Source organism: Accipiter gentilis, chromosome 1 (genome assembly GCF_929443795.1).
Source record: "Accipiter gentilis chromosome 1, bAccGen1.1, whole genome shotgun sequence".
Lineage (NCBI taxonomy): Eukaryota > Metazoa > Chordata > Aves > Accipitriformes > Accipitridae > Astur > Astur gentilis.
This window is the reverse complement of record NC_064880.1, coordinates 44,507,278-44,522,420: the sequence shown is the minus strand read 5'-3', so window position 1 is coordinate 44,522,420 and position 15,143 is coordinate 44,507,278. Positions and strand designations below refer to the sequence as shown.

Genomic DNA, 15,143 nt, shown 5'->3' with positions numbered 1-15,143 from the left:
TTCTTAGCAGTTCCATACCGTAAGCAGCGCTCTATAATTAGGAGTAGCATCTAGATTTAAGAATTCTTCCTTGCTTTTTACTTCTCTTTGTACCTGGTCTTCATCTTTTTTATATTGCCTATTGGGAAAAATAAATTGTTTCAGCTTACTGTAATTCGATTACCTAAAAGACCTAAGTTGGATTAGTTAGAAGTTATGCATGATCATAATGTTTCCATAAACTGCAAAGTAAATAGAAATTCTGCCCTGAGATCCTCTGCTCTTCTCCATTATTTCTGGGAAGCTGTTTCATATACTAATTAAGTGCACTTATCCTCAAGAGAAATTCCAGTACAAGCAAATCCCATTTCAGTTTTCAAGATAATAATCTCAAATTATAGGAATGTCTCAGGTATCTGCTTGTTGCTTTGCACCATGCAGGCACAGCGATAGAGCTGAAAAGCTGGTGTTCCTTTTGTTTAGGGAGATCAGTTGCCTGAGCACAGCTACTGCAGTAATTCTGCCTGTGAACCATGGCAAAAGAGGAAAGCAAGAAAAAAAAAAAGAAAGAAAAAAAAAAAAGAAGACTTATTGCTCAAGTATCTAAATACCCCCAACTTTCTAGCTGTCCTGGCCTCCTGACTGAGCAGCTGCTTAGCCTGACTGACAGTTATTCCGTGGATGAATCCAAACTTCCATGACCATTACAATCCTTTGCTGTTTCTTACATGCTAGTGACGTCTGGAACACAGAATATTTACCATTGTAAGATTTAAGAACAGTAAGGAGTAAGAAAATTTTGAACAGTAGAACCATAAAGCATTAGATGAGACCTACCTTAGTTCCTTTTTCATTTGACTAATTTGAGATTCGTAATAATCAATGAGACAAAGGAACCTGAAGAAAGGAAAAATGGTATTTGAATTTCAGATATTCTCAAAAAAATCATGCCTGAAAGATACTGTGACCAACCCATAGGAACAGGCCAGCTTACAGAACTGCGCCACTCTTCAGAAGTGACTGCTTCAAATAGCGGGTTTTCTCTCATACCAGACAAACATGGTCACAGTTTTCCAAAACAGAAAAGCAGAGACATTAACTCTGTACTAGTCTAAAAGTGGCAAAATTATTCAAGATGAGAAAAAAGCTAAAGCCTCCTCATCTTGTGACTATGTTTACCCGGCAAGCTTAATAGCGAGGCACAGTCCCGAGTGCTGGGGCTCAGCGACCATTATGGGAGGTAGAGAGCACAGGTCCCACATAGCCCGAAAACATCTGTCTCCAAAGAAACTACAAGTGCTTTCAAAGTAAGTGGTTGCAAAAAAATGGAGCCGCAAAAAAATGGAGCCACAAAAAACTGAACAGCTGAGAAACTGCCTTTCCTCTTGAGCACTCCAAGACTGTCTGTTTTGGAAAGACAGATGAGAAAGCACAGGGAACCAAACTCAGTGATCCTTCCTCTCATACAGTGAGGGCATGAGAAAAGGGCTGCGCACACACAACTCCTTTTAAATGCTTCCCAGGTAAACATTGCTAGGCAGGCCTAGAAAACCAGGTGACATCAGCACAATAAAGTGATGGCTACCTGAGGCCTAAGAATTGGCAAATCTCCAATTATAGCAGAACTACGGAGACCTTACTGCAAGAGACACAGGGTTAGAATACTTTCAGAACTTTCCCTGAAGTACCTGGGAAGCCTTACAGCAAACCTGCAGTCAGCAGTTGCAAAGGCCACGTTCCAAAACTGGAAGGGTTTTATTAGGGAAGGTTGGGGGGTGGTGTTTGTTGGTTTTTTTGTTTGCTGGTTTTTTTAATTTACATTTTAAATGTTAGAATCCCAGGATGAGATCACCCTAGCAGATACTGCAGTTCCAGAGTAGACTGAATCATTCCCTTCTCTTTGCTGACACCTAGTGTATGCAGTGGCTGATAATTTCTTAATTTCTGCCATGGATTTATCCAGCTCACATTTTTTGTACAAGAAAAAATTACTGTATTGATGTACCTTTACAAGAATTCTTATTTCAGCTTGCACTCCTAAGGTCTCCAGCTTTTTCTTTTTCATATAAATATCGAGAACAGTTACTTTAAAATCCCTTTCTTCATTTAATGATACAGGTCATTCACCAATACAATAAATTGCTTACTGTTGATCTAGGAGAGACTTGGGAGCTCTTTTGCAAAACCGACAAAACATTTTGTTTTGAGCAGCAACACGCCGTTGCTCCTCCATCCCAACTTTGCATAGCTCCTTCTGTAAACGGGCAATAATCTCTTCCTGTTCTTGTAGCTTTTCCTGCTGCTGTTGATATTTTGCCTGTGAACAGATAATGGGAGCGTTATGAAATTATTCTAACCCACAAGCTGGAGACTGTACTGCACATGCCCAAGTAGGCACTTGGTCCCAAGGAGGCTCAGTACTTGGGCTTTAGGCATACTGAAGAGGCAGTGGAGAAAGGATACAGATATTTTTCCAAGTGATCACTAGAAAATTCCGTATGGATTGAAAAATCTTAGCTATAAACAGTGCACTAACTCTATGACCCAAGACTCACGTTTATTTTGATCAATGTAAATACTTTTAGAGCTTTTAAAAATAAGACAAAAGTTTGAATCCTCAGACAGCACTATCTGAATTACCTGTGAAATTTGTTGATCTTTTTGAAGTTCTCTGACTTGATTCTGTTGCTGACAAACCTTAGCTATCGTCTCATCTTCCAGCTGACAAATTTTAGACTTAATGTTTTTCACCACATTTTCCAAATCGTTAGCACGTTGTTCTTGTCGAGAGGCCCGACCTCGTTCCTGTCGTATCTCATCTCTGGAAAAAACCCACAATAAAACCTTGATTTAAATTAAATTCCTTTCACTAAAGACAGTGAAGGAAGCACAGGCCTGACAACATTATCTGATGATACTCAATAACAGCTTGTGGCAGCAGGTACAGGAAATACACTGGTATGGGAAGAAGCAGCAGATGAAATAACAGAAGAGCTCAAAAGGAACTAGGCCAAGATTGGTGCATATTGGACGATAATCTCAGGAAAAAGGTCTTAGGACTTGGGTGTGACCAAGAGCTCCACCTGGCAGGAGATGGACACTGACAACACTTTCGCTTTGCCTTAGCAGGTAAGTTCCTTCCACTGTGTCTTACCTAAGATGACGATTAGCCTCCATAAGCCCCTGCATCATCTTCTGCTGTCGGTCGGTGTCTTCCACCAGAGTTTTTAATGCAAGTCTTATTCCTAGAGAAGACTGACTGTCTAAGACAATCATATCTGGAGATACATAAAATAAGCAAAGTCATAATGAAAGGCTTCTAATAGCTGAAGAAGATCGCATCTTTGCTACCATTTGGAAGTGACAGCTTTAGAGATGCCTTACGAACGTAGGCTTACTATTTCCCAATACAAAAACCTGTAAAATTAACATCTCCTTACCTGATATATTTCTGCAGCTTTGGGGGGCAGCAAGACTCACCGGTTTCAACCCATGACGCATTAATAGCTTGTTTAAGTTTTCCCATTCTGCCTTCTCCTGCTGCAGCTGGGAGAAGGGGAAGAGACACAAACCCAAGTTCTCAAGATCAGGTCACTCTCCTGTCCTTCCTGTTGGGCAGGCAGCAGAGGATACCAAATGCCCCCAGATAAAAAGAAACAAACCCCAAACCCCCAAGAAGCCCCAGCCACTATAGGAGAGCTTGTGAGACCTTCCAATAGAATCTGCAAAAAACATTGGGAAAAAGCGTACTTGACAATATACAGAACACTCAGCTTTCCTGTTCGCTATTAGAAGGAGAAATACGTGCAATGAGTAAAATTTACCTGTTTAAAAAACCCTGCCTTGGGGTAATTCCAGCACACCTGGGGTGCAGTGGGCCTCGACCCCCCGCCCCAGCCCCGAGAGAAGCCCTCAGAAGAGGCGGGTGCCTGCTTTGGGGGTTTATTGCTTGTTTGCTTTCTTTTTGTTCCGTTTTGAACTACCAAGCAGTAACAGCAGCCACCTCAGGACCACCACGGTACCTCTGTCATGGCGAGGGCCGCCCGCCCTCGGGCCACCGCCGAAGGGGGCCGGGCCCCGCAGACGGCCGCCGGGACACGGGAGAGGAAAGGGGTCGGTTACCAGGACGCGGAGCCTCAGCAGGTCGCGGTCGACCGGCGGAACACAGCCTCGTACGGGGCTGCCGCCGCCGGCGGCGGCGGGAAGGCGCAGGGCCCGCCGGGAGGGCGGTGGGCCGGGGCAGGGGGTAACGGCCGGCCGGCGGGGAGGGAGGGAAGGAGGGAGGGAAGGAGGGAGGGAGGCGGGCGGGCGGGCGTCCGCGGGGCGGCGCTGGCCGCCCGCCGCCATTTTGAGGCGCGGGGAGCCGAGGGGGAGGAGAGCCCCGCGGAGGTAGGAGCGGGGCCGGGAGTCGGCGGGGCGTGGGGCCGGGCTGGGGCTGGCCCGATCGCCCGCCCGCCCGCGGAGGCCCGGTCTCTCCTCAAGGCGCCTGGGAGCTGGCCTCCCTTCCCCGCCCCGGGGACGCCCCGACATGCATCGCCTAGGCGGGACGGCCGGGCCCGCCCGGGCTGAGGGAGCGTCTCCCCGGGCTCCTTGGAGACCGCCTGGTCGCTAGAGGAGGAGGAGGAGGAAGCAGACCGCGTCTCCGTCGGCCTCTGCTTTCGCCTGTTGCCGCGGGCCCGGCCCGGAGGAGGGGCGGGAGGTGCCGGGAAACCTCCCCGGGCGCCGCCGGGCCAGCCGGCCGCGGGGCTCTGGGCCTTGAGGCTCGGGCCACCGCGGCTCGGAGAGGAGTCGGCTGCTCTCGCTGGTATGGAGGATCGCGGCGATCAGCAATAAGCTGTTGGAGGAGGGTGGAGAAATGTCGCTGCCAGGACTTAATTAAAAAAAAAAAAAAATAAATTTTTTTGCTGGCAATAGACGTGGGTGGTGGGGAAAAATTTGCCGTCTCTGGAGTTGATTTACGTCCTAGCGCACCATCCCCCGCTGTGCGCTACCAGGCGTGGATTAGGTGGATGCAGAGCGCTAATCCTATCCTAGTTTTCAGAACAAGGCCTTATGTATAAAGAAGTAAATCTCATTTTGGGCTGCTGGCTTGATTAACAGAAAATGCAGCGAAATGAGAGGGTCGGCGGTTAGTACAAATCCGTTTCTTTGGGTTCGAGCCAGCGAGTGACTGTCTTGAGGGCTGGGCTACCTCTGCGGCAGGCATCCATCCCCTCGTCGTGGGGTAGGTAGTGTACCGCTTTCCCTTCGGGCTCTGATGGTATCGACTGTCCTTCAGAAAACTTACAGCTGGCCTAGAGTTTGGGTTCAGGTTTGATTAAAACAACAACAAAAAAGTGTATTACCACGTTACTGTGATTTGGTTTTTGGTTTTGTTTTTTTTTAAAAAAAAAAGGAAATTGTGTGGTTTGGGATGTTTTCTGACCCTTTCAGCATCGATCCTAAACTATCTGCTAAAATTCATGCAGCGGGTGTGATGCGGCCTCTGTGTGTAGGCTGTAGCTGTGCTCCAGGTGCCACCTCTTTGGGCATTTCTTTTTGTGCCCGAGGCCACTTCTTGTGATGATCAGCTGGCACGGACAAGGAGCCCCTGGCCCCTGCTCCTTTGAGGAGAATGGGAAGGGGGAAGCACGGACGTACACCCTGCCTGACTTCCACCGTCTGCCAGGGGATGCGAACCTTTACAGAAATCAACCCATAACTTTAGGAACAACCAAAACAATCTCCTTGGCATCTGTGAGGTGGTGTAGACTGCTGGCTACTGTGAGAATTAAATCCTTAGATCCTTAAAGTGATTTCACTGTTTTCAAAACTTATTTTTCAGTTTATGAACAGAAATGTGAGCAATTACTGACAAAACCACGGACAGTAATACAACAGTGTACTCGAGCATGTTTTAAAATAGACGATTAAGACAGAGTGAAGGAGGTTTAATTTTTAAATGCACACTCTGTCATACTGAAGAACCTACAACTTACTACTTCTAATTAATTTTTCACTGAAAAGTACAATTTTTCAAAAATTCACTTATTTGCATTTACTGAAATTATGCTTAATTGATATGCACAGACTTGATGCAGATAGCTCATACATGAATTAATCTGTTTACTGAAAACGATAAATTAAAAGTAGCGGCAGTGTTGTAAAACACCGTCATAATCTAAAAACGTCCTAAGTAAGAAACAAGTGATTTCTTTGTGGTTCACATAGACTTTATGACTGAATTGCCTGGTCAAATTGCTAATGCGATTGTTGAAAACTACCATAGTGGTTTAGAAAAATGAGTAGGTTGAAGTTGTTGTCTGTGCTGTTTCACTTTCCTGGAGGTGGCAACAGCCCATAGTTTGTTATGGTTTGTGACTAAGATAGGCAGCTCTGGATTCGGCTCCTTCTTTGGTCAAGTTGTTTGTTTCTAAGCTTTTGCTGACAAGTTAGGCAAACTATTTTTCCATCAAATAACTGACAAAGTTATGATGTGCTGGTAAAGTTAGGATAAATTGCACATACTAATTTTGCCTTTTTGTCTAAGAAGAAAAATTATGTTCGTATTTCATCATACATTATGGTAGTGCCTGATAGTGCATGACACTTTTAAAAATGTCCTTTATCTTAAATGGAGAAAACAAGAAAAAATTTAGGCCTCAACACTTCTCTGCTGCTATTCTGCTTTCTTTTTTTTCTTGCTGCTAATTGGATTAAAAGCCGTTTTGGTTACTATGGCATCCCGTGAGGAGATTACTGTCTATGAAGATGAAGTAAGGTAAAAAAATCAGAACTGTGGCATGAGCAGATTTGGAAAGATATCCACAGTTCCAGTGGTCACTTGTGACTGTATCTAAACTTTAAAAATTACTTAAATGAAAGGATATCTTGCCAGATCTCCTCCCCATGGGGGTTTGTATGTGCAGTTGCATTTCTGAATGATATAGGTAATGTTTATGAGAAAGATTACAGACAAATCTGTTAAAACAGATAATAGCTAAACTGGTCATCCTGATTATTTTTTAAGTTTAAAAGGCTAAAACACTTTCTTAGCGACCAATCAAAATACTGTATTTTAATGCCTGCCAAGAAATTGCAGAACTGTCCAGGAGTATCTGAATTCAAAGTATAATTTTGTAACCATACTACCACCTGAAATTGAAGTTTTAGAGGTTATATATGGTTATGGATATATATGTCTTTGTACAGTGTTTGTCAAAGTGAGTCTGTTTAACTGTTTATATTTTGTGATATTTTGTCATACTTGAATGTTCGAAAAAACATGAAAATATAAGCAGTTCTGTAAGCTTATTCTTTCAAGTCTCATTCGTCATTTGTAAAAATGACGAAGGGCTAAAGCTTCGAACTATAGACATCAGTAATTGAACTCTTTCAACAACTATTAATTTACTCTGTTGGTGTTTCCGTAGGTCTCGGTACAGCCACTTAGAGAAGATGACAGATTTGGTGGCTATTTGGGAAGTAGCTTTAAGTGATGGTGTTCATAAGATTGAATTTGAACATGGGACCACTTCAGGAAAACGTGTTGTCTATGTTGACGGAAAGGTGAAATTGCTATGTGCTCAAAATTCAGTATGATACAGATTATATAAGTGCACTTCCATGCAACAGGCATCAGAACAAACAAAAGACTAATAAATGCAAGTGAGCTATATTCAGTTGATTAACTTTACCTAATTTAATGAACTGCATCATTCTTTTTTTCAGTTACAATTAAGGTGTGAGTATTCATGAAGTGTTTTGCTGTCCTTGGGCAGAGGCACTCTAGACTTACTAAGTATCATGTATTTGTTCATTCTGAAATAATAGTTAAGTACTGAGTTGTTTTCCGAGTCCTAGTTCAATTTTTTTTATACTAAAACATGCATTCAGGTTTATCAATTAATAGCCATTGTCTTTGTCATATTCTACAGGAAGAAATAAGAAAAGAATGGATGTTTAAATTAGTGGGTAAAGAAACATTCACTGTTGGAGCAGCCAAAACAAAAGCTACTATCAACATTGATGCAGTCAGTGGCTTTGCATATGAATATACTTTGGAGATCAATGGAAAGAGTCTCAAGAAGTATATGGAGAACAGGTCAAAAACAACCAACACTTGGGTACTGAGCTTGGGTGGTATGGACTATAGAGTTGTTCTAGGTAAGTAAACGCTGAATGACTTCATGTTCTGCCTTTGAATAAACTTGTATGCATTTAATAACTGGTAATTAAGAGAAAGCACAGTTCAGTGGCTAGCACTGGGTGGTCTGGAAGTTTGGAATTAGATGCTAAAGGCAGTCTGAAAAATAATGGTCTTGTTACACCTGTGTGAGCCTGCTGTCAGTGTTCTGTTCTACAGTAGCATCATCTAGTTTTAAAAAAAGACGGGGGAGGAGGGGAGGTTGGAAGGAGTTACAGCTTCTATATCCATAGAGCTGCCCTAGCAAGACAGTTCTCCAGGTGAAGCATGTTACAGAAGTGTAATCTATGTTGTGATCAAACCTGCTGTTGTGTAAGTTTAACCAGCTAACCAGGTTTTCCTTCCAAAAATCATAACCCAAAGTCAAGGAGTCTTTAACTGAAGAAGTACAACAATGCTATTATACACTTTTGATACATCAATCAGCATCCTTTTTTCTGCATCACTTCTTAATTTTAATCTAAACACTTCAGATGATGATTTTTTACTTTCTTAATAGCAAGGCAATACATTTCTTCTCTTCTGCCTCCCTTTCCCAAATACATTACAAGCAGATGGGAGGAAAGGATCCCCTGAGGAATTTGCCCATTGCATCCGGGGGAAAACTTCCATTTAGGTATTGCTGTATGGTTATACCTGGAGACGAGATCTTGGGCTGTGATTTCTTCTTAAGCCTCACGACAGAATGAACTGCCCTAAGATGAAGGGGGGCAGGGAAGAAAGACAATTTCAATGCCAGAAACAGATTAGTCTCCTTACAGACTTTTAATCTCCCCATGCTTACTTAAAAGGCAAGCAGTGTTCAGCTCTCGACTGATGTCCTGTGGATGACAGTGTCAGTAATGTGAATTCTAGAGCAAAGTAATTTAAGGAGGATGTGCTGGGAAAAGTGAAAGAATATTCTATTTTAAATGAAAAAAAATCCAAGATTGATATTTAAAGTGGTACTTGGGTTTTCAAGGAGATTTTAAGAATACAAACAGTTTGATGGATGTTAAATAATGCTGCTTTTGAGTTAAACTGACCTGGAAAAAATGTTAGAGCTTCATTGAATGAACAGCACTCAAATAATTAGTAGAAATTACTTGATTTTTCTGCCTTCAAGTTTTTCAGTTTAAGAGTGTCAGAATATCTCTGACAATATTCAGAACAACCCAGCGTTAATAGCCAGGGCTAGGGAGAGGTAAAAATGTATGTTCAAAACAAAAGTTGTTTGCCCATTGATGACAGTGTCCCATCTCTCCAGTGTAAGAACAAACCCTGTAGCCTAGGTACTATGGCTAATTAGGAACTTATCTTCACTAAGTAAAATTCAGCAGTAAATTTTTAAAATTTCTAGAACTTTTTGTCTGTAGGAGGAAAAAAAAAATCTTGTTCTCTTTACTTTTTGTTTTCTTTTTCCTCTACAGAAAAGGACACTATGGATGTGTGGTGCAATGGTCAAAAAATGGAAACAGCGGTACGTGATCATTTCCAAAGGCTTTTCACAGGCTATGGCTAGATAACCAAAGCTTAGCAAAATAAGCCACAGAGGGGCACATTACCTTGCTTTACCACAGAGTATGAGCATACACCCAGGCAGCCAGTATGCTACTAGTCTGTTCTGAATGTCCTTCACTGTATTTTATAACTGACAGTATTTCAGTTAGGATGCCAAACATCTATTTAAGAGTAAACAGTGCTTTTATTTACACTTTTTAGACAAGCAAAATAAATCTTCTGGGTCAGTTGTCCATGGTTTTTAGGGAGAAAACTTTCCAGGGAGAGGGAGGGACTTGACTTTGACGCAGAGTGTAGAGCCACCTCATCCAAATCCGCTCATGTTAGCGGTGACTGGAAGTTGAACACGTTGTCTGTTATGACTCGTGATTTTTTCCATCTAGAGATGGTCCCTAATGCTTAGGGCTTAAGAGTCTCCTTGGAACAAATAAAATCTTTTGTCTTTGTCACATCTGCATTAATTTTTAGAGCTGCTTGACAGCTAGAAGGCTTAATCTATCTGATGTCTTTTTAGATTATGATGGTTTTCAATATGCATACTATGTAGGCTTCTACATCCTTGAAGGACGTGCTTTCTCACTAGATAGTTGTCACTATGATTACTACTGCCACAAGTAATCCCCTGGATGAGTACAAATTGTAAACCCAACAGTTTTGCTGTATTTCAGAACAGGATGAAAAGATTCACCAAATGCTTCTTCAGTAAATAGTGGAAGAAACATCCTCTCTCAGCGAATCAGAACCTCAGCTCTTGATGGTTCTCAGCCTTTTCTATAATGCAGTAAATGCACTAGGAAGATATTCTTGCAAGCTACAAGTACGGGTTTAGTTGTCAAACTGTGCTTGCATTAGAGCAGCACACAGATTTTTCTACTCTCCCAAAGATGATGATAAAACCACAGCCATGCATGGCAAAATATGTAACAGGAAATTACATAACTGCAGCAGGAGCTGTGTATCCAAAATACACAACTGTTACACTCAATTCAGGGATCTCTTCATCCTGCTGTAAAAGGCACCACTGAATACTTCATGTTTTACTGCCACTTCAGCATAGGTTGTGTGGTACTTATTGGCTGTACTGCACAACTTGGAAGGAAACTATCTTTTCTGTTTTACTGACATGGATCAACGATATGAATTCACACAGTCCAACTTTACCATTTCTGATTATGTGAAATTTTTATTGTCATCTAATACCCACAAACCTTTAACTGGACATCTTGACAAAGTCCTATCTGAGATTCTGCAGCTTCATTCAGCGTTTGCACCGTATTTGTTGCAGGTACCTGCAGCTGCTCTAATTGTGGGATTTACAAGTGATCTTGACCTTGAAAACAGTCTGATGCACTCAAGCTTTTACTTTACTAAAATAGCACATGTCTGTTTTCATTCTTATCTCCTTTCTCCCAGGGTGAATTTGTAGAAGATGGGACTGAAACTCACTTCAGTGTTGGTGATCACAGCTGTTGCATTAAGGCTGTCAGTAGTGGAAAACGAAAGGAAGGAATTATTCATACCCTTATTGTGGATGACAGAGAAATCCCAGAGGCTGTGGAGTAGCCTCTAGTTAACTGATTATTGTAGGACTAAGTTCAGAAATTTTCAATTACTGTGGTAATTATTTTAATATGTACTACTTGGTACATCTAGTTTGTGCTGGGTTTATCTGTATATGAAATTATTCTTTTTGAGGACCAGATGAAAATAATTCTATACAACTTCTTACATTACCAGTTTTTAAAAAACTGTATCTATAGAATATATATTGTATCACTAAGTGCAGAGGACACTGTTGAACTTAAGTAGAAATTATATACTAGAAAAAAATCTTGCTATAATAAAATGGAAGATAAATATTCAGTAAGACTGAATTCTTATAAACTGCAGGTGTATGTGGAGGGAGGAGGAAGCATGTGCTGGGCACTCAAGTAAGCTGTTAGAAGTTTTCTCAGTAGTTATTTTTTCTATTAAACTGACTACCCACATTTTCAGATGCAGTGAAGAAGAGTTACAAAGTTCATTAAAAGGTTATTAATGAAATACATTGTGTAACAGTTTAAAATAACACTGCATTATGAAAACTGTTCTTTATTCCTAGTAGGAGAAATGATGTTACATTGTGCCAAAAAAAAAATTCCTTCACCTTTTCTGAAAACTGATGCTTCTAAGAAGTTGTTGCACTGGGTCAGAAACTCTGTACTGAGTTTTTTCAAAAGAGAAAACGGGGAAAAAAAATCCTGCCATGAAACTCCTTTAGAAAATGAAACCTCTTGAAGCAAGCTGAAATAAGAACTTATTCTTGTTCAATGCTGTCTAACAAACCTTAAATCTACAGCTGTGTGTCTTCCTGGCAGTAGTGTGTGAATCAAGAAACATGAGGAAAAATGGGACAGAAATAGAGGAGAAGAACTGGTTGCATAAATGGAAAAGTTAAAATAGGTATAGACTAATTCTGTTGTCAAACTTCCAGCATACTATCTAAAAGCAACTTTGGGATTTCTGTGAGAATGAGACTTGTGTTAGCTGGTTCTTACAAGTTCACAGGGGGGTTTGCTCATTTAACATGACAGTAGAGCATATAAGGCTCACACATGACAAAAGCTACCTTTTGCAACAATGTTGACATAGCTAATCTTAAAAGTAATTTTAAAAACCCAAGCAAAATATTAATATTTTCATGTAAAAGTTTGTTTTGCAATGGTTAAAAAACCAATTTCGACTTGCAACCTCACTTAGAGTTCAGAATTAGACTTTTATAACTTAATTTGTTTTGGACTTGTGAGTGGTTCCTAGCACTATGACTACTATCTTGGGAGTTGCAGGTACAGTACAAATGTGCTGGGAACTCATTAACAAATTATTCTGAAAAGTTTTATTAAACACTAATTTCATGTATGGTTTAGGGTTCAGGGTGCTCTCCATTAGCACAGTGCTTTACATATGGATGAAATGCCTTTCATATGGCAATGTTGTTGTTTTTTTAATAGTTTTATGCAAGCCCTTTTCTCGCCAGATAATTACAGTTTTAACCATAGATGACTTTTCAGTCTAGTAGCAGACCTGATATTGACAGATAGGCCTTTATTTCTGTATTACAGGACTGTTATAAGCCATTTGGATGTTTAGTTAGGACCATAACTGGTGGTTTTAAATGCTTCAGATTGGACAAGCCTGCTAGTAGCTTTTAGTTCGGGGCAGTAGATCTGTTTTAAACCCTGCTAACATCAGAAATAGTTTCAGGCTTTAGTACAGAAAGTTTCAAAGTACCTGAGAGCGGGACTGAATCCCCTTTTACATTGAAATGAGCATAATGGCTCTTAAGCTTTTCCATTTACTGGCTTAAGGTCGCTACAGAAGCAATGTGGCAATACCTAGCTACAAGGCTGACACTGTGATCTTTAAAAGATATTGGTAAATGTAGATTAACTGAAGAGCAATTTCAAGCTGTAGCTTGAACCAGTTCCCTACTATTTTGTAGCCTATCAAAGAGACTGAACACATCTGTGAAACCTGAAGCTCAAATACAGTCCAAGTCATGTTCTTAAGACTATATTGAAAAATCAACAGGTTAGCTGATAGTGTCATTCATGCTTTTTATTTTGAATACATGTATCTACAATGCTTTGAATATCTTAACCAATAAAAACTGTAACAGCAACTACTATTAGAAATCATGAAGTATTGCCTCACATTTGTCGTAACTGTGTGTATTTAATAGCATGTCCCTACGTGGGGAATAGCTTTCACCTGATATATTCACCTGTTTAAGTCAAAAGAAAATTTAATCAAAGGCACAAAAAAGATTTCTTGGGTTTCGTTAACATATGCAGTATCTCAGATTAAGAAAATGTAATGGAAGAATGCTAACCTAAGCAAACATCGTTTATAGTGCCAGGCTCAGAACACTTTTAAGGCATAAAGTACATGACCAGGTAAATGTTAAGCTGTATTTTGTGATGCTTTCCCTTCTGTTTCCATTCACAGATAATTTTGTTCTAATCTCCTTAAGGTACTGACTTACTTTTTTTTGTTCATGGATATTTCAGAGCACTTTGCACAAGGCACTTTGATCACAGCAAGTTACTAGGTAGAGCGTCCTCCTAAAATCTAAGTACTAGACTTTGTTCTGAGGGGGTCTTCACAATAGCTACAGTTCTGATTAATGCTCACTCACCATGCTACTGGTTTCCTCAGAGGGCCATGTACCTCTCCCTTACTGGGGAACAAGTCAACAAATATTGTGGAAGGGCCCCAACACTGTTCCAAATGACAAAGGTGTCAGGATTGTTTACATCGTCTACTAAGCTGTCATATACCTTAATGGCATCCCGCTCCACTGCCGGTGGCATAATATAAGATGGCTTGCCTTCAGTGTATAAGCCTGTTAATACATCAGCCTCAAACACATACATTTTAGAGTCTCTTTCCCACGTGTCTTTACCCTTGATTAGGCTTTTTGGGTTCCTTTTAAAATAGATGCCAGCTCCGTATTTTTGTTCTGGAAAAAGAAAGAAAAATATTTAGAAGAAAAAAAAAAGCCTTTAACAATTGGTTCTTTTGGGGTGGTAGTACTAAGAGACTGCTTCTTGATTCAATATGACATTTTATGTTACTGCTCAATGCATGCCATCCTTTTGGAAGTAAATTTGCATTAAGCGGCTCTAATGCTAACACTGACCTCCCATTGAAATCATAAGCAATGACAGCTGATGGCCATTGTGATTTTACTGCTACTGCAGCAGTGACCATTCAGATTTAACTGTTAATCCAGTGATAGAACTATCAAGGTATAATGTATTTATGTAAACACTTCAGTTATCATGTACTAGGATTCTGACAAGCACCAAAGAACGTAAGATTTTAGTAATGCAAACTACAAAAAAAAGCTTTGAGATTTACAAGGAGAATACTGCATAAAAAGCTATTTACAGTATCATGGAAAAGTGCAAAGAAATTAAATTAGACCATCGTTCTATTTATTACTTTGAAAGTGTGAAAATGGGCCATGTACATTGCATAGACAAGGAAAGGCAAATCTCCACTTTTTGAACAGTTTATTGCCTGAAATCCTGGCTCTGCATTTGACAAGCAAAACATCATGCCCTTCACCTGTTGCAGGATGAAGCGCTAAATGCTTATTCTTTCAATTTCTGAAAATATCTGTCTACTACAATATTCCATAGACACCACAACTTTCTTCCTAACTCTACTACAGTTTGAATGGCAGCCTGCTCAGATTATCTGCTGTCTCTGATTGCACCTGATTTCAGCAGGAGTTTAGTAGTTAGAAATACCTTCCAGCCTCAGTTATTCTGCAATTCCTTTGAACATGCTTTAAAGCATCAAGCTGCTGAACACATGTTCGCAGCAAGTAAATAAGGACATTTATTTTGTTGCATCACTCTTTAAAGAAAGTCAAACTTGGACATGGCATTGAGTGTATATTAACAATGCTGTCAACAGTGTCTGGGCTAGG

At 40.6% G+C, this 15,143-nt stretch overlaps 2 protein-coding genes across 13 annotated transcripts in view; one reads left to right on the top strand and one right to left on the bottom strand.

Annotated features, from left to right (window-relative positions):
* CEP70 (centrosomal protein 70) overlaps positions 1 to 15,143 on the bottom strand; it is a 32,176-nt gene that overhangs the window by 7,446 nt on the left and 9,587 nt on the right. For 5 of the 8 annotated variants that reach the window (XR_007507733.1, XM_049814474.1, XM_049814499.1 and 2 more), the window contains 7 exons: positions 13,984 to 14,165; positions 3,420 to 3,525; positions 3,134 to 3,257; positions 2,620 to 2,800; positions 2,127 to 2,296; positions 817 to 876; positions 19 to 118 (listed from right to left, as the gene is read on the bottom strand). Coding sequence is in view for 7 of the 8 variants with exons in the window: in XM_049814474.1 (XP_049670431.1) it covers positions 19 to 118; positions 817 to 876; positions 2,127 to 2,296; positions 2,620 to 2,800; positions 3,134 to 3,257; positions 3,420 to 3,525; positions 13,984 to 14,165 (923 nt within the window). In the remaining variant the exon portion in view is untranslated. Of the gene's footprint in view, positions 1 to 18; positions 119 to 816; positions 877 to 2,126; positions 2,297 to 2,619; positions 2,801 to 3,133; positions 3,258 to 3,419; positions 3,588 to 4,001; positions 4,227 to 13,983; positions 14,166 to 15,143 lie in introns of those variants that run through there. The other 3 variants (XM_049814522.1, XM_049814516.1, XM_049814507.1) reach the window with 3 other exon arrangements.
* On the top strand, positions 4,303 to 11,527 carry FAIM (Fas apoptotic inhibitory molecule). Of its 5 annotated transcripts, none has more exons than XM_049814792.1 (6): positions 4,314 to 4,368; positions 6,682 to 6,739; positions 7,392 to 7,527; positions 7,896 to 8,124; positions 9,574 to 9,623; positions 11,078 to 11,527. In XM_049814792.1, exons 2-6 carry the CDS (start codon positions 6,696 to 6,698, stop codon positions 11,225 to 11,227), a joined length of 609 nt encoding a protein of 202 aa, XP_049670749.1. In that variant the 5' UTR covers positions 4,314 to 4,368; positions 6,682 to 6,695; the 3' UTR covers positions 11,228 to 11,527. The 5 variants fall into 5 exon arrangements, with proteins under 5 accessions (XP_049670765.1, XP_049670749.1, XP_049670775.1 ...); XM_049814800.1 differs by lacking the exon at positions 4,314 to 4,368 and adding an exon at positions 4,686 to 4,783; XM_049814784.1 differs by lacking the exon at positions 4,314 to 4,368 and adding an exon at positions 4,824 to 5,151 and having other exon boundaries at positions 5,182 to 6,739.